The sequence below is a fragment of the Arachis ipaensis genome, chromosome B10 (assembly GCF_000816755.2).
Source record: "Arachis ipaensis cultivar K30076 chromosome B10, Araip1.1, whole genome shotgun sequence".
NCBI classification, from domain to species: Eukaryota; Viridiplantae; Streptophyta; class Magnoliopsida; order Fabales; family Fabaceae; genus Arachis; species Arachis ipaensis.
The window spans coordinates 5,918,810-5,937,183 of NC_029794.2; the positions used below are offsets into that span (position 1 = coordinate 5,918,810).

General features: G+C 33.1%; 1 protein-coding gene across 6 annotated transcripts in view; it reads left to right on the forward strand.

The window, feature by feature from the left end:
- LOC107621506 (receptor-like serine/threonine-protein kinase SD1-8) overlaps window positions 1,430–18,374 on the forward strand; it is a 31,984-nt gene continuing 15,039 nt past the window's right edge. The window contains exons 1-7 of one of the 6 annotated variants that reach the window (XM_016323532.2): window positions 1,452–2,865; window positions 2,978–3,106; window positions 3,280–3,404; window positions 3,492–3,702; window positions 3,797–4,034; window positions 4,127–4,277; window positions 4,379–4,824. In XM_016323532.2, the coding sequence (XP_016179018.1) occupies window positions 1,587–2,865; window positions 2,978–3,106; window positions 3,280–3,404; window positions 3,492–3,702; window positions 3,797–4,034; window positions 4,127–4,277; window positions 4,379–4,684 (2,439 nt within the window). In that variant the 5' untranslated portion in view covers window positions 1,452–1,586 and the 3' untranslated portion in view covers window positions 4,685–4,824. Of the gene's footprint in view, window positions 2,866–2,977; window positions 3,107–3,279; window positions 3,405–3,491; window positions 3,703–3,796; window positions 4,035–4,126; window positions 4,278–4,378; window positions 4,825–18,374 lie in introns of those variants that run through there. The other 5 variants (XM_021114337.1, XM_021114335.1, XM_021114333.1 and 2 more) reach the window with 5 other exon arrangements.

The following is an 18,374-nucleotide window of genomic DNA, read 5'->3' on the forward strand; positions in this document are numbered from 1 at the left end:
TAGTTGTCAGAAATTTCAAACCATGTTCCTTCCTTCCTACTTCCCCATTTATCTTCATTGTCTTTAATTCATTATCGACAAATATTTAACATGCTCATTTTTTATAGAATATTACAGTGATTTTATTAATTATATATTATCCAATAAAATATGAATTCTATTAAACTTTAGTATAATGGTAAAAAATTGACAAATTAACACAATAATTCATATAAAATAAATACATATAATAGCATTGGTTGCATTTTTGTTTGACAAATAATGGAGAAAAAAAAAAAGAGAAAGAAATTCAGTCCATGAATAAGATCTAGCATTATAATGGAAGAAGATAATGAGGTGCTTGCTTGCCTATTTGACTTTAATCATGATTTGGTGATACATAAAGTACGCCAACCAATTTTAAATTTTTAATATTCCCATGTTCTAACCTGAATAACGCCATACATTGAGGAGATTAAAATTTGCATATAATATTATATGACTGCGCCTTGTGTATCTAAGACTTTATTGGTGCCAAATTAAAAATATCATGCATGTGTGTCCAAAAATGTATCCGTTCATTTATTTATTTTTTTCTTATTCTATATAATAATTACTATCCAATTTAGATTGCAAACCAACAAATAAAAAAACTTAGGCTGTGTTATGTTAGGCTGGTTTGATTTAAAAATAGGATACAATATGAAATTAAAAATAAAATATAAAAAATAGAAATATAAAAATTAATATTTTTATTTTTTATTCAATAATAAAATAAAATAAATTATAAAAAATTAATTTATTCACATTTTTTTGTTTAAAAAATAAAAAAAATATAATAATAAAAATATAATTATAAAAAATTAATAAAAATAATAAAAAAATTATATATTTTGTTAATATTTGTGTATCTTTTCTATTAGGATAAACACAAATTATACATTAATTTTATGTTTTTGGATACAATATATATCTTATTTACTAAATACAATTTTATATCTGTGTTTCTATTTTGATATTTCATGCTCGTAAACAAACACAATCTTAAAAAGACAAAAATATTAAACCATAAGACACAATCTGATATATGTTTATTGTTTATTTGTTGAAATACAAATTTTTTGTAGGCATAATAATATATAAATACATATAAGATACATATTTTGTGTCTTTTTTTAAAGTTAAAACACAATAATACATAATACGCAAAAATTAATCTTTTTATCCCTAACTATTTTTTACATTATCTATTTATTTATTTATTTTTTATAAGAAATAAAATATTGGCTAATTGAATGAGCTTTATATCCGACTTAAAAGAAGTAAAATATCAAACCAATAAAAAAAAATTATATCAGACTCTCCCCATTATTACCTATTCTATTGTGAACTTCCCTTACAACACGAATAACCCTGTAATCACCCAATAATTATGATGAGTAGCATCATCAATTGATGATAATTAACTTTTGAATTATGGAAAACGGTAACTCTTGGTTCAAAAGACAAAACAGATATACGATCAAAAGGAATATAAAAGGTCTAAGCTGCTATACGATCAGGACAACAATCACACACTGGTCTAATGGTCTTAACTTCCCGCAAACATGAGAGTCTTCTTCACTCGCCTTAACTCCCTCATCATCATTCTTATTTGCTTCTTCTTCATCGCTCCATCAACCTCTTTCGATACTTTAACCGGAACACAAATCCTCACAACCAACCAAACCTTGTTGTCAGAAAATCAAACCTTCGTTCTAGGCTTCTTCAGAGGTTCCAACACCAACTATTACCTCGGAATATGGTACAACAACATCAATCCTCAAACAATAGTTTGGGTTGCAAACAGAGACAATCCCATTGACAACTCCAAAGGCTATCTCAAGATCGGAGACAACGGAAACTTTGTCCTTCTCAATTCATCCGGCAACCCCGCATGGTCCTCCAACCAAACCAGCGCCAAGAATCCAGTTCTCCAGCTCCTGGAAACCGGTAACCTTGTTCTCAAAGACTCGGAACAGAGCAATAACTACCTATGGCAGAGCTTCGATTACCCAACAGATACCTTGCTACCTGGGATGAAGTTGGGTTGGAACTTCGACACAGGAATTGAGAAGCACTTAACATCGTGGAAGGTCACAGGTGAAGACCCTTCTTCCGGTGACTACACTTTCAAGCTAGATTACCGCGGTTTACCTGAGATTTTTCTGAGGACAAACCAGACTATCATATACCAAACTGGTCCTTGGAATGGTGAGAGATTCAGCGGGGTTCCAGAGATGGACACCGATACTCATTCCATTGTGTTCAGCTTCTCCGATGACGCGCACGGCGCGTTCTACTCTTTCTCCATCGGGAACGCTTCTTTGTTATCGAGGCTAACGGTGACGTCAGATTCAGACGGAGAACTTCAACGGCGGACGTGGATAGAGAGCAGCGAATCTTGGAACAAGTTCTGGTACAAACCGGCGGATCAATGCGACCATTACAGGGAGTGTGGTCCGTACGGAGTGTGTGACAATAATGCATCGCCGGTTTGCACATGTATGAAAGGGTTCAGCCCTAAGAACCCTCAGGCTTGGAATCTGAGAGATGGATCTGGCGGGTGTGTGAGGAACACGGGTTTGAATTGTTCGACTGACAAGTTCTTGCATCTTGAGAACATGAAGCTGCCGGAGACAAGCAGCGTGTTTATAAATAAGAGTATGACACTTGATGAATGTGGCAGTTTGTGTAAGAGGAATTGTTCATGCACTGCATATGCGAACATTGATATCAGAAACGGAGGAAGTGGCTGTGTTATGTGGATTGGTCAACTCTTTGACATGAATGTCTACCATACAGATGGTCAAGATCTCTATGTCAGATTGGCAGCTGCTGATATAGGTACTGTCTAATTGATTAAGTGGTTGCACATTTTTGCTATGATGGTGACGTTATTGCAAGTTCCTTCCTAATTGATTAAGTAGTTCTTTCTGATGAATTTAGTGACACACAGGATCTACTAGTTCCAGCAAGAATCGTAGAGCTGTTCTAGCTACTGGCATCACACTTAGTGCACTTGTTTTAGTTTTGGGAGTGGTTGCTATTTGTTACTTAAGGAAGAAGAGACAACAAAGTTCTAGAGGTAATGTATAATAAACTTCTCCATACGTCTCTTTATATAATATGGTACGGTAGTGTATATGGTTTTTGTGCTGCATAAATAAATCATTTACCTTGGTTATTATCAATAGTCGCTATTCCAGGTTTTGTCCACAGAAGTTATGATTGGTTAATGAATGAGATTGTGTCTTCTAGGTGACGAAAGGAACATGGAAGATCTGAAATTGCCAATGTTTGATTTTGATACCTTAACGATGGCTACAAATAATTTCTCTCAAGATAATAAACTTGGAGAAGGAGGCTTCGGTATTGTTTATAGGGTAAGTTGTTTTAATACTTTAAAGACAGCACAACTATCATAACATACTTATATATATACTAACAGATTGTGCCTATGACAATATCAGGGTAGATTGATTGAAGGTCAAGAAATTGCTATAAAAAGGTTATCAGAAAATTCTGGACAAGGAATTAATGAATTTAAAAATGAAATCAAATTAATTGCCAAACTCCAACATCGAAATCTAGTCCGATTACTTGGTTGCTGCATTGAGAAGAATGAGAAGATGGTGGTCTATGAATATATGGAAAATAGAGGACTTGATTCCATTTTGTTTGGTGAGCATTGTTTCTCTCAATATCTTGTATGTTTATGCATTAATTTTTTTTAATTATCATATATACTTACTTTGCTTGTTAAACTTAATTACAGACAAATCAAAAAATCTCTTGCTTAATTGGGAGAAGCGTTTTAATATTATATGTGGAATAGCTAGAGGACTTCTTTATTTGCATCAAGATTCAAGATTTCGAATTATTCATAGAGATCTCAAGATAAGTAATATATTACTAGATATTGAAATGAATCCAAAGATATCAGACTTTGGAATGGCTAGAATTTTTGACAAAGATCAAACACAAGAAAATACAGTAAGAATTGTTGGAACATAGTGAGTATACCATGATAATTTTTTAGAACGTTTTTTTTCTAAATCTGATATGGTGTCTTCAATTTTAACTTAGGCACATTTTTATTTTGTAGTGGTTATATGTCTCCTGAATATATTATGGATGGAAATTTTTCAATAAAATCTGATGTTTATAGCTTTGGAGTTATGGTATTGGAAATTATAACTGGGAAGAAAAATAGAAGATTTTCCGGGGATAACGACGAATTAAATCTTCTGGAAAATGTAAGCGAAAAAATTTCTTCTTTTATTTGAGTACTTCTTATTAAATAAAAATAAACATTCTAGCTCATATATTCCAATTATTACATTGTATGTTCTTGTAGGTTTGGAGGCGTTGGCATGAAGGAACTATATTGACATTGGTTGATTCATCCATTGGCAATTCATATGCAGAATCAGAAGTCTTAAGATGCATACATGTTGGTCTCTTATGTGTCCAAGAATGTGCAGAAGATAGACCAACAATGTCTTCAGTGGTTTTAATGTTGAGTAGTGAAGCTGCATTAATGCCACGTCCTAGAAATCCTGGGTTTTTTCTAAGAAGGAATCATGAAGAAACATCCTCAAGAAATCAAGACAAAACAGAGAGTGTAAATCAAGTTACTGTCACATTACTAAATGCTAGGTAGTGAAAGAAATTTAAATTTATACAATATATTTATAATTGTGAGTGCTTCTAAGTCTACTTTGATATTATTTTGATGTAATATGTATGAGATGAATTCATTGATTGAAAAAAAAAATTGAATATTCTCCTTGGTTCAAATTATATGTCATTCACAAATTTTAACAAATATTTATTTCAAGCTTCCTTTATTTTTTTTTACTGCAATATAGTTGTGTGATTGTGTTTATTGTCTAACAGTTGCAGAGTTTATAAATTAAATAGAAACTAATATTTATTTCACCAAAGATTGTATAAATACCATATTCTTTTAAAATGTTACATTCAAAGGCCTGAGAGTATAAGGAGGCAACCCAGTAACTATGAACATGCAACCCGTTAGCTACTTACTGCTAAGTGCTAACTCAAGGCAACTAATACTATTCACAAAGACTCATTCATAGTAGCTTAGCCAATTGGGCCATATTCTGATAATAGAATTTTTTGAAATCGAGACCCCCTCTCCTTACATGTAGATCTCCACCAGAATTTTATTATTTTTTAGCATAATCTCTTACAGAAATTATTAGGAATCTTAAAATACTCATGGCATAATAAGGTATGGCTTAGATCATTACTTTGATGAGAATCTCCTTCCCTACTTAGTTAAGAAGGCTTTTCTTCCACTTTTCTATTTTTCTAATCGCTTTTTTTTTTCAATCCATTCTATAAATTTATTTTTTGATCTCTCCTACTGACTGGTATTTTTAAGTATTTTTTCGGGTTGTCCCATATTAAAATTTATAAGATTTCTTTTATGTTCATTTTTGTTTGTACTGAGATTCTTTGTCCGAAGATGATACCTGATTTTTTTAAATATATCATTTGACCTGAAGCTATGGTATAGATGTTTAGGATTTATATGAGTTGATAGACTTCACCCTTTTGTGCTCCTAAAGATATAATACAATCATCAGCAAACAGGTGATAAATTAGAGTTGTAGCCCCCCTTCTCTAATTAATTTATTATTTTGTGCACAATTCATTAAAATAGTAAAAAATAATCTAAATTTACTAAAGAAGAATGACTAATGCATTATTTTATATCTTTCATTTTTCTAAACATGTCAATATTAGCACTGATGGTACGTAAATGTAACTCGTTGTTCAAGCAACTATTCAGCGTTTTCAAGCTCTTACGGGAGGCAGCAGTGGGGAATTTTTCGCAATGGGCGAAAGCCTGACGGAGCAATGCCGCGTGGAAGTAGAAGACCTACGGGTTGTGAACTTCTTTTTCCGGAGAAGAAGCAATGACGGTATCCGGAGAATAAGCATCGGCTAACTCTGTGCCAGCAGCTGCGGTAAGACAGAGAATGCAAGCGTTATCCGGAATGATTGGGCGTAAAGCGTCTGTAGGTGGCTTTTTTAAGTTCGCCGTCAAATCCCAAGGCTCAACCCTGGACAGGCGGTGGAAACTACCAAGCTGGAGTACGGTAGGGGCAGAGGAAATTTCCGGTGGAGCGGTGAAATGCGTAGAGATCGGAAAGAACACCAACGGCGAAAGCACTCTACTGGGCCGACACTGACACTGAGAGACGAAAGCTAGGGGAGCGAATGGGATTAGATACCCCAGTAGTCCTAGCCGTAAACGATGGATACTAGGGACTGCTCGTATCGACCCGTGCAATGCTGTAGCTAACGTGTTAAGTATCCTGCCGGGAAATACGTTCGCAAGAATGAAACTCAAAGGAATTGACGGGGGCCCGCACAAGTGGTGGAGCATGTGGTTTAATTCGATGCAAAGCGAAGAACCTTACCAGGGCTTGACATGCCGCGAATCCTCTTGAAAGAGAGGGGTGCATTCGGGAACGCGGACACAGGTGGTGCATGGCTGTCGTCAGCTTGTGCCGTAAGGTGTTGGGTTAAGTCCCGCAACGAGCGCAACCCTCGTAAGTGATTTATATGAATCATTAATCTTTCTTTCCTGGGGTTTTTCTATTTTTCATATAGTTTTTTGTTTTAAAAAGAATAAAAATGATTTAAGTGCAATAATCGCACCGAGTGTTATTTTTACCCAAGGCTTTGCTACTTCGGGTATTTTAACCGAAATGCATCAATCTGCAATATTAGTACCCGCTTTACAATCTCATTGGTTAATGATGCACGTAAGTATGATGATATTTGGCTATGTAGCTCTTTTATGTGGATCGTTATTATATGTAGGAATCTTAGTTATTACATTTGGAGAAGTCATACAAATTTTGGGTAAAAGCAATAATTTGTATTTTTTAATGAATCCTTTTCTTTTGTTGAGATCCAATACATGAATAGGAATGAAAGGAACAATGTTTTACAAAAAACTTTTTTTTCTTCTTCTAGAAATTATTACAGGTCTCAGTTTATTCAACAACTCGATCGTTGGAGTTATCGTATTATTAGTCTGGATTTTCTCTTTTTAACGATAGGTATTCTGTCAGGAGTAGTATGGGCTAATGAGACATGGGGATCATATTGGAATTGGGATCCCAAGAAAACTTAGGCCTTTATTACTTGGACCATATTTGCGATTTATTTACATACTCGAAAAAATACGAAATTAGAAAGTGTAAATTCTTCAATAGCGGCCTCTCTGGGCTTTCTTATAATTTGGATATGTTATTTAGGAATCAATCTATTAGGTATAGGATTACACAGTTATCCTCTCTCTCTAATTAATTTATTATTTTGTGCACAATTCATTAAGATAGTAAAAACTTCAGATGCTATGATAAATAAATAAAGAAAAAGAGAATGTTCCTATCGTAGTCCCCTTTGAGAGATTACTTCCTTGGTGAGATCTACATTGATCTTGAACCTGTATTTGGCTCCCCTTACGCATTTTATGACTAACTGTATCCATTCTTGACTGAATTTAAACGTTTTCTATACCTTTTTCGAAAAATCTCATTTCATCTTGTCATAGGCTTTATTCATATCTATCTTGATTGTCAATTCCTGGGAGTCATTCCTACCTGTTCTTGTGTGGATAAACTTCCGAATTATAGCTCGTCTCTTATGCTGTTGTAATACGCTTTTTCTTTAATGGAGTGAGAATAATTTGGACGTCAAAGAACACAGTAGGTGGGTACCTGTAAAAAATACTCCGACACTCAAATCAATAAGTGTTTAAGAGGTATAAGATATAGAATGTTAAATATGAAATAGAACTTATCATGTGGTTCCCTTTGAGATATAGAAATTGGTGCCTCAATAGGCATAGAGTTGATAAATAGAGTTGATATTATGACCATTAATCACTAAGTCAGAATAATGGTTATTAAGATCGTTCGTTACAAACTTAGAATGAAGGCAAACAAAATCAGGATATGACTCATAATGCACAATAAAAATCGAGCTATAAGGTGACGGATCACATCCACCAAGCTTTGTTTGCCGATCATCTGATCCATACTAAGCTTAGAAAATAAAATGAATTATAACTCAGTTAAAAGATAAGTGAATAATGATATGATAAGCCCCAAACTTAGTCGGATTATTATGTCGCACTTATTCAAAAAATAAGTAGTTCTCCAATGAGTTTTATCTACTCGAGTTAACTGTGAGATAGATATTTTGTCAACCTATAACAAGAGACCGATGATTATTTCTCGCTCATCTTTAATTTATGAATATTGGCTTAACCAAAAGATGTGAAATAATTATATGAATATGATAATAAATATACATAAATTGTAGAATAAAATAAATGAACCAGTTAATCATATGCCAAGTAGTGATATTTTGAATTAAGAAATTCTAAAGGATTACTTTAAGAGCTAAGGGCCATTATGTATTAGCGAATTTGAATTTGAATTCATGATTTTAATGTTAAAAAATCTACATGTAAATTCTTGAAGTTGTCATAATAAGTTAATAAATGCAAGCGTTATTGTACATGGATGACTTGAATCTAACATCTTGCTTTCTTAGCATGTAATTTCAAATATTATGAAAGATAAATATAATAATATTAATTAAATAACATGCATTGAAATATAGTGGTTACAAGCTACTATATTTGTTGACTTTTACTCCTATTCCTCTCAAATAGGAGCTTTACTAGGAATAGCAGGTTCTAGGAATTGATATAACAAGAAGAAAGAAATAGTTAGTCATAGTTTCATGGAGGATAGAAAATGCATAAAAAGAACTAGAAAAAAGATCCTCTAAAGTGACAATGCTAGTAAAGTATTAAAATGATGCTTTAATCACCTTTAAATTTACAACATTTATTATTTGTGAGTCCCATTATCTTAATCCAAGAGTGATTAATGGTGTACTTTTTTCTCTAAAGTAACAATATAACTTTAGAGGAGTCAGATCCAAAGAACTATGGGTAGAGCATATATAGTTCAAGATCAATTTTTTTTAACCAAGCTTGGTGTTAAGATGTAATATGTATAAGATAGTAATTGAGAAAGTTTATCCTTGTTTAGACAATATAGTTGAACGTGCTTGATAAGGTAGCCAAGCTTGTTGTTAGATTGATTGATAATCGAATTTGTTCTCAAATTCATTGATAGCTGAATTTGTATTCGAATTGATTGAAAACCGAGTATTTTCTTAGATTGATTGAAAGCCAAATTCGTTTTGGATTGGTTGAAAGTTGAGTTTGTTGTCGGATTGATTGAAAATCGAGTGTTCTTGGGTTGATTGAAAGCCGAGTTTGTTCTCGGATTGGTTGAAAACTGAGTCTTTTCTCAGATTTGATTGAAAGCCGAATTTGTTTCGGATTGGTTAAAATCCGAGTTTGTTCTCGGATTGATTGAAAGCCAAATTTGTTTTCGAATTGGTTGAAAATTGAGTCTTTTCTTAGATTGATTGAAAGCTAAATTTGTTTCAAATTGGTTAAAAGTCCAGTTTGTTTTCGGATTGATTGAAAGCCAAGTTTGTTCTCGGATTGGTTAAAAGCCGAGTTTGTTCTCGGATTGGTTAAAAGCCGAATTTGTTCTCGGATTAGTTAAAAGCCGAGTTTGTTCTCGGATTGATTGAAAGCTGAGTTTGTTCTCGGATTGATTGAAAACCAAATTTGTTTTGGATTGGTTAAAAGTCGAGTTTATTCTCAGATTGATTGAAAGCTGAGTTTGTTCTCGGATTAGTTGAAAACTGAATCTTTTCTCAGATTGATTGAAAGACAAATTTGTTTCGGATTGGTTAAAGTCGAGTTTGTTCTCAGATTGGTTGAAAGTTAAGTTTGTTGTCGGATTGATTGAAAATCGAGTATGTTTGGATTAATTGAAAATTGAGTAATCTTGGATTGATTGAAGGTCGAATTTTTTCTCAGATTGATTGAATCATTAATTGACTATGATATATAAAATGTTATGATATGTAAAAGTAAAGCAATTAAAATATATAAAGTACATAAAAAGTTATGATGTATATATTAAAATTTGATAAAAGATTTATATAACCAAACTAGATTAGACATGCATGGTTATACCGAGCTATAAATGATTTGGTAATTTGTTTTATTGAGGTCATTTGCCTTTTATTATCGAGGTATAAATGATTTGGTAATTTATTCTATTGAGATTATTTGCCTTTTATTACCTGTAATGGTTAAACAAAAAATTATCAGAATAAATAATAATCATGGAATTAGTATAATTGCTTTGAGGTCATATTCAAGAAAAAATGTTAGTCGTCTAATCATCACTCTTGACGTAAAGAGCAAACCAAATACTACAAAAGAAACAAAGGAAAAAATATTCCAGAATAGAAATAAAAATAATGTTAAGATTGATCCCTTGGTCATGAATGTTAGTTTTTTTAGAGTTTATCATTTTCTCATGTTTGGTACCTGATTAAATTTAGAGTAATAGTAATTTTGACTTTAAAAGCGGTTATAATGTTAGTAGAGGATGATCTCAAATCTTGATTTCTATATTGTTTGAATTTATTTTCATAAATATAAAATTAAATAGTAATACAAAATATTAAAAATAAATTAAAAAAGTTGGTCTTTTATTTTGTAGATTTGGGTCAAATAAGACTTAATCGAAGGCGCTTAATAATGACGATGACGATTTGATCTACGAAAACTCAATTGGGTAATGATAAAGTAATATAACAATAATGGTGGTGTTGTTCTTCTGCGCAAAGAACGAAAATAAAGCAAATAAACTAGAGGAACAAAAAATTTGAAATCATCATAATATTCTATTGTGTGCAATTATTTGGTGACATTATAAATCAAATGGAAGAATTTTATAGTTTTGCATAAAGTTAAAGTAAAAAAAAATGAGTGATAATTTCATAATTATAAAAATCTTGTAAAATAGATCAGAGCACAAAAAACTATAATTTTTGAGAATATATAATAAATTGTCATTTTAGTTTGATATCACCTAAATAGATGAAAACTTGTTGATCATAGTTTGAACATATGATTTTGTTAAATTTTTTAAAAAGAGCATTGTTCACTTTGGTTTCAAGAGAGTTTGGATAATAAATTTATGTGACAACAATATAGAGAAAAATAGAGATATAAAACTATGCATGTGTAGTATATATATGCATTTGATTCTGAAAAATATTAAAAATTCTATAAGCTTTTAATATGAAAGTGACGTGAAAAAGATAAAAATAGCAATTTGTCTTGACATTGATCAAGTTATATATCACATTATTGAATTAAATATGATATTAAAAATTGATATAATAAATCTATAAAAAATTACCGTATATCATGTAAAACTAAAAAAATTCAAAATAAAAAAATATACTTTAAAATTGATCATTGTAAAAAAGAAATAATTGTAAAAAAATATACCTTAAAGTGAATAATGATATAATTTAATGATAAGAATTATTCGACGAAGACAATTATGTAGAAGATACTTTTCCATTTGAGAATAATTTTTCATAGCATGGATATAGCATTTGATTGTATTCGTTGACGGAATCGATTGTATGATCCGAGAATATAATGATCAATTGTTTTGAAAATTTTTTCAACCTAAAATAATTTATTGATGAATTTATCGCTTAAAGCAATTAGTTATTGAATATTTACAATTTATAATGAAGGTCATATCACTCATATGACATGAATAAGATAAATTGAAAAAATAAATATGTATAAAATCGCAATATATATTGAATAATATATGTTATAAAAGTAAAAAGTTTAAAGTAGAAAAATATACCTTGAAAGTTAATAATTGTAGAGAAGAAGACAACATATGAATGTCATACATACCAAATACTTAATAATATAATAAATTTTGCTTAGCTATGAGGTATCCTCCTTGTACAAAAATAGCAAATTTGCATGTTTGTAACTATTTTTTACTTAATTTTCTGCATTAAACAGATAGTAACATAAAATTTAATAGCATAAAGTGAATAGTATAACAGTTATATACAATTGAATAATTGATATACAATTGATTTTTTATAGAATCCAATTTTATAGATATGCAAACCTTGATTTTGGAATATAGAGAGCAAATTTAATGAAACTTGAATAATAATAATTATTCAGGAATATTTTGAGTATAAAGAAGTCTTTGCGCAATTGGAGTATAGAAAGCAAAACATGTTCGACAAATGTGACACATGGATAAGAATAGTTAATGCAAAGAATGAATCATGGTACACTACGTTTGGATTTAAAATGACAATGATATATAGGGAGAGGTTTTATTAACACTCTCATGACAATAGATAAGGAAAATGTAAGAGATGAGGCTACTCTGTAGTAGATAATCCCAAGAGCTGAAAATAAAATTATAAGCGACTATATAGCAGGTTTTGTATTCTTGACCAAAGCGGAAATAATGAAAAAGATAGAACATGGCAAGTAATTAAAGAACATGAAATTAAAGAAATTTTGTAGGTGACATACATTAGTTTATTTAAATTTTTAGGAGTTTGAAGTGCATATTTCTAGGCTTCGAATTATTGATAGAAAGTATAATTAACAAATTAAATATTAGTGTCAATAGTCATTTCATTATTCTAAATGAATTATTTGTAAAATCCTCAATAAATATTATTTGGCCTTATGAAAGTGAGTTTTGAATAGAGGTTAAGAAATAAAAAAAATAGAATACATAAATTGCTAAAATATGTAAACATTATTTGAAAATTAATTCAAGTATTTGAATATAATTCAAATTCTTTGAATCTATTCGGTGGAGCAGGAAATTAGTTTACTGGTCCCATGGTGGACGCCAATTATTCTTGCTGAGTTTGGCCACTGTATAGCTCGTCCATCAGTGAATACATGTAAGCTCTCCATCAAGATGAGTTATACGTCGGCAAGGAGAGAACAAGGGGGTGGGTACCTATAAAATAATATTTTAGTAAGTGTTTAAAAGGTATAAGAATAATTCTATGAATATAGAATGTAAGACATGAAATAGAAGTTATCATGTGTTGTATGTTGTCCCTATGATAATTCTATGAATATAGAATGTATATAGAATATAGAATATAAGACATGAAATAAAATTTATCATGTGTGTTATAATAATTCTATGAATATAGAATGTAAGACATGAAATAGAAGTTATCATGTGTTGTCTGTAGAGATATAGAAATTGGTGTCTTTTATAAGCATAGAGTTGATTAATAGAATTGATGGTATGACCGTTGATCATTAAATCAGAATAATGGTCATTAAGATGAAAATAATGGTCATTAAGTCAGTAATGAAGGTGTCCGTTACAAGCAAAGAATGAATGATAATTAAAGACGAGTTATAACCCATAATGCATAATAAAGACCGAGTTATAAGGTGACGGATTAGAACTTATCATGTGATCTTCTTTCAGATATATTGGTGCCTTTATAGGCATAGAGTTGATGAATAGAGTTAATGTTATGACCGTTGGTCATTAAGTTAGAATAATGGTTATTAAGATCATTTGTTACAAATTTAGAATGAAAACAAATAAAGTCGAGTTATGATTCATAATGCACAAGAAATATCAAATTATAAGCTGACGGATTACTATCCTACACTATAAGAATGTTATCTTGAATAAACTTCCCTCCTACACTATGTGGATTTGGTTCACCTCCTCGGACAGCTCATCATGTTCGAAGAATTTTTTGACCACATCTCCGACTTCTTTCCATAAAAATCCCTAGTGCTTTTGGTAAAATTGTTCTTCAAACAATCTAGACCAGGAGCCTTTAGACTATTCATGCTAAAAGCCACTTTCTTTTATCTCTTCATCCGTGACTTTCTTCAGCAATCTTTCATTTATCTGGTTGGCTGACAGGTATTTTATGCAGACAATCCCTCATATTTCCCTTTTGTTTCCCTTCAGATTTCATGTATTGGGCTTTATGGGTATTAATGACCCAATACCAGAAAGTATTTCGGACCACATATAACATACTAGTAAAAAAAACATACTAGTAAAAAATTATACAACAAAAAAACATACTAGTCAAAATTTGCAGTTAGCTAGATAGCTCACCATTTCTCAATATAATTGACCTGATGACCTTTGAAGCTCCTGAAATACATATATCTTTGTCTGAAAAAAAATTATGAGCTACAATCAATGTACTTCATGTGATCATCTCTCACCACGCTGATTAATCCTCATCCGAGCCAACACATCATCCGTATTTTGGTCTAGATGAACAATTCGAAGATTATCCCCTTCAAAATATATTCCATTTCCCATATTTTTAGGCCTCTCATCTTCTTGATTCATTTTCCTATTTTGATCACCTTCATCATAATCAACAATTCGAGCAATTCTCTCCACTTGCCTAGCAAGGTGTTTGAATTTTGATTCATGATCAACCATCATAGGGTTCCAATTTGTAGTCATCTGTTGGGTCAATAAATTGACCAAATCATGATGACTTTCATAGACATATTGTCGAAAAGCAGCCATCGAATTAGAAGCATTTGATGTGGAACCCAATTGGTAATCCCGAAAAAATTCAGAATACAATGGAGGACCTAGGTTACCACTAAAACTTGATGAATTTCCAAATCTTGGAGGGACATAACCAGATGGAGTGTAACTTGGAGGAAGGCCATATGGAGGCCAACCAGCAGTTACTGGTGGTTGTGTTATAGAAATCCACGGATGTAAATTTCGTCCACTATTCTCAACTGGAGGATTAGTCACTGCTACATTCTCCTCAATTGTGCTATTCTCCACATGCGATGACGTTTTCGCCGAAATCGATGCAACTACAGCAACGTTATCACTTACTGTAAAATCTGGTCAAACCGTAATTAATTAAATAATAAATTAAATAGGAGCGAATATAGTTAAAAAATTTAGCAATCGAAATTTGATAATTTAAATATGATATTTGGACTCAGTGGATTTTTCTGAGTCAGAAAACATAGTTTTCTGCATAAAAACGCGTACTGGAATTTTGACCGACAGTATCGACTGAGATCTGTCTGGTACTGCAGCTGAGAAAATTGATTATAAGTAAACAAGGTTAAGAAATTAGGATTTATAATTACAGAAGGTAGAAATATTTAAAATGCGATTTAAAACTCTAATGTTAAAGGTTTTGGCCCAAAGTTGGGCCAACAGACTAAACCAAGTGAACCGGACCTAAGTGGGCCCAAGATACAACATATATAAACATTAGTTATGAGTATTTCAGCTCATTTTACACTAAAGAAAGGGTGGGGGGTGGATAGAGAGAAGAGAAGAAGAAAACATAGCTTTCCAAACTTCAAATCACCATAACTTTCTCTCTGGAACTCCGATTGACGAGCCGTTTGCAGCTACGCATTGCTCTTCTCATTCTCTATAATTCTATTTAAGTTTTGTGGTGAGTATTCTACTATCCTCTGCCTAGTTTTTATTTTTTACTTTAAATTCAAATTTAGTTTGGGTTTTGAGGAAATCTTGTGAATTTGGTTGTTTAGAGGTGCTCTAGTATGAGCCATTGGTGATATTCATCATAAAATATAGTGAGTTAAGGTGAGAAACCCTCTAACCCTTGTGATTTATCATTTTTATGAACCCTAGGTTAATGTATATATGTGAAATTGGTTATGTTAGAGTATTGGTTGATTTTGGTACACAATTGAGAGGTTGATATTGCTTGTGGAGCTTTGGTGAGGCTTGGAGCTAAGGTTAATGGAGACTTCCAAAGAAGAGGGTCAATTATTTTGGCTACAAGAGGTACGGTTTAAGTTTCATTTAAGTACCGTATGGTGTGATGAGAATTCCTAGGCTAGATGCCCCTAGGATTAAGTTTGGATTGTGTGAATAGTTGGTACTAATATGCATAGTTGATATGTAATGTAAATTAATGATTGGGTTGAGAATTATGTGAATTTGTATGTTTGGTGTGTTGAGGATTTGATGAGTTGGATAATGAATATTGGTTTGTGGAATATGCATTTAAATTGTGAATTTGGGCCGAAGGCCGTGAATCTTGGGCCAGAGGCCGGAAAGATGTAAGAAAGGTAAGTTGATGTGTGTATTGTGTGATGACATAAGAGATTGGATAGATTTTAGATATTGAATGTGTGAATAATTGGTTTGATTATTGAATAATAAGGTTTGAGAAATTGAGGTGTGGAATTTGATAGTTTTGGGTGAAATTGTATAGATGAGGTAGGTTTGGTTTTGGTTGAGTGTAATTATGTGAATGTGGTTGGGTTGTGGTCATTTGGATGAGTGAAAATGAACTTGGCTTGTGGACATTGGAAAAATGGGTGATTTCTATTTTTCGGTAAAAACTGATTTTTTTTACCAACAAAATTGGATTTTTATGAAAGTTTATTCAACGATTTTTCAAACGGTCCATAAATGGTTGAAAAAGGAATTTTGTAGAAAAAGTTGTGTGTTGGAAGTTTGAGGTTTAAAAATGAAATTCTGCAGCTTTTCAGACTTTGTAAAATTTTTAAGAAAACGTACTCGGACGCGCACGCATGGCCAACGCACACACGTCACTTACGATTTTTACTCCCTCAGGCGTGCGCCTGGCCGACGCGTACGCGTCGGTGTGTTGATGCAAGTGCCCAGTAGAAATCCAGAGAGTTGCACTGGTACTGTGCTGGGTTTGTGCGAGGAGCACAAAACGCACCCACGCGTACGCGTCACTGATGCGCACGTGTCACGCTACCTTTCTGCTTTCCATGCGTGCACATGGACGACGCTCACGCGTCACTTCCTTTTCTGCTCTCCACGAGTGCGCATGGGAGACGCGCACGCGTGACCCTGTTTTCAGCAAAAGTTGATTTTGAGTTTTTAAAGCTGAATTTCAGACTTTTAAGCCTCCATGCCCACCCTTTTAAATCTTAAAGCCTTATAGCAGGCCTAGAAATGAGAAGGGATTAGGAAGGGTGGTAGGTTGAGGGTGAAGAAAAGAGAGAGTAATGATGAATTATGATTAATGATAACTGTATGAGTTGCTGAGGGTGATGATGGAAGTGCGGTGTATGCCGTGAGCCAAAAGGTTGTATTCAATAATGATTAGTGGCTGGTTATGGGTTATGTTATGAGCCAGAAGCCTATGATAAATATTGATTTATGGCTGGAAATGAAAATATGGCTTTGAATGATTATTTTATATTGAGCTCTCTTTCTTGAAAGTGCCACCCCAGAGAGATAAAGGAAGGTGAGGATCCCCTTCCTTGTTCCCCCTGGTATTGTAAAATCACTCCCAGCGAGATGCTGGGAGATTAGGATTCCCTCCTTGGTTCCTCCTGGGCATATGAAAACGTACCTCCTGGGTAGATGCAAGGGTTGTAGTTGCACCCCACTTGCTTCAGGTTGGTTAGTGTAGAGGCTCCCCGGGTAGATGCAAGGGTTGTGGTTTTGCCCCCACTTGCTCCGGGATGTGGTGAGATATACCTGTCTGGGTAGATGCAGTAGCATTGATTGCACTTGCTCCGAGTTTGGTTTTCAACTCCTTGGGTAGATGTAGTGGTTAGCCCTCACTTGCTCCCAATCGAGGTTGATTTGAGATTTGTGAAATTATCTGAGTTTCGGATTTTTTTGGGTAGATGCAGTGGGTCGGCTCCACTTGCTCCAGGTTATGATCCGAGATTCTGTTGACCCTATGTCGTAAGTATGGCCGGACACTGTGAAAGTTCCAAATGAGCTCGCCCCCGTGGATAAACACCAGTGTGGGTGTTATGTTATTATGATTATGATTGTGAATAACTCGAGTTGGGGATGCATGACAGAGGGACAGTCCAATGGTTAGCTACCAAGACTTGTTGGGTTGGCTTTATAACCGACAAATGAGGCTTATCAACCATAGGGTAGACATACATCATTTGCATATGTTTGCATTGTTTGGGTTTGCCTATGTGTTTTGCATTGCTATATCTTATATTCTATGTTACCTGATTATGTGCTACTTGTTCTACTTGTACTTTAATTGTATATTACTTGCATGTATTACTTGTGTTTGTACAACTGAGAAGTCCCTCATGCTGGTGTCGTTGGACGCTGAGGGCTGTTCTTTATGAGATGAGTTGATGATGTAATTGAATAATGATGATTATTATTGAATGAGGTAATTGAGTTCCCTAGGTAGATGCAGTGAAGTGATTTCACTTGCTCCAGGTAGAGAATGAGATAATTTGAGCTCCTTGGGTAGACGCAGTGAAGTGATTTCACTTGCTCCAGGTGAGGATATGAGGTAACGATATATAATTGCTGAGACAAAATAACTGGTGATGGTTTGTCTTATGATTCTGATTTTGATCTGTT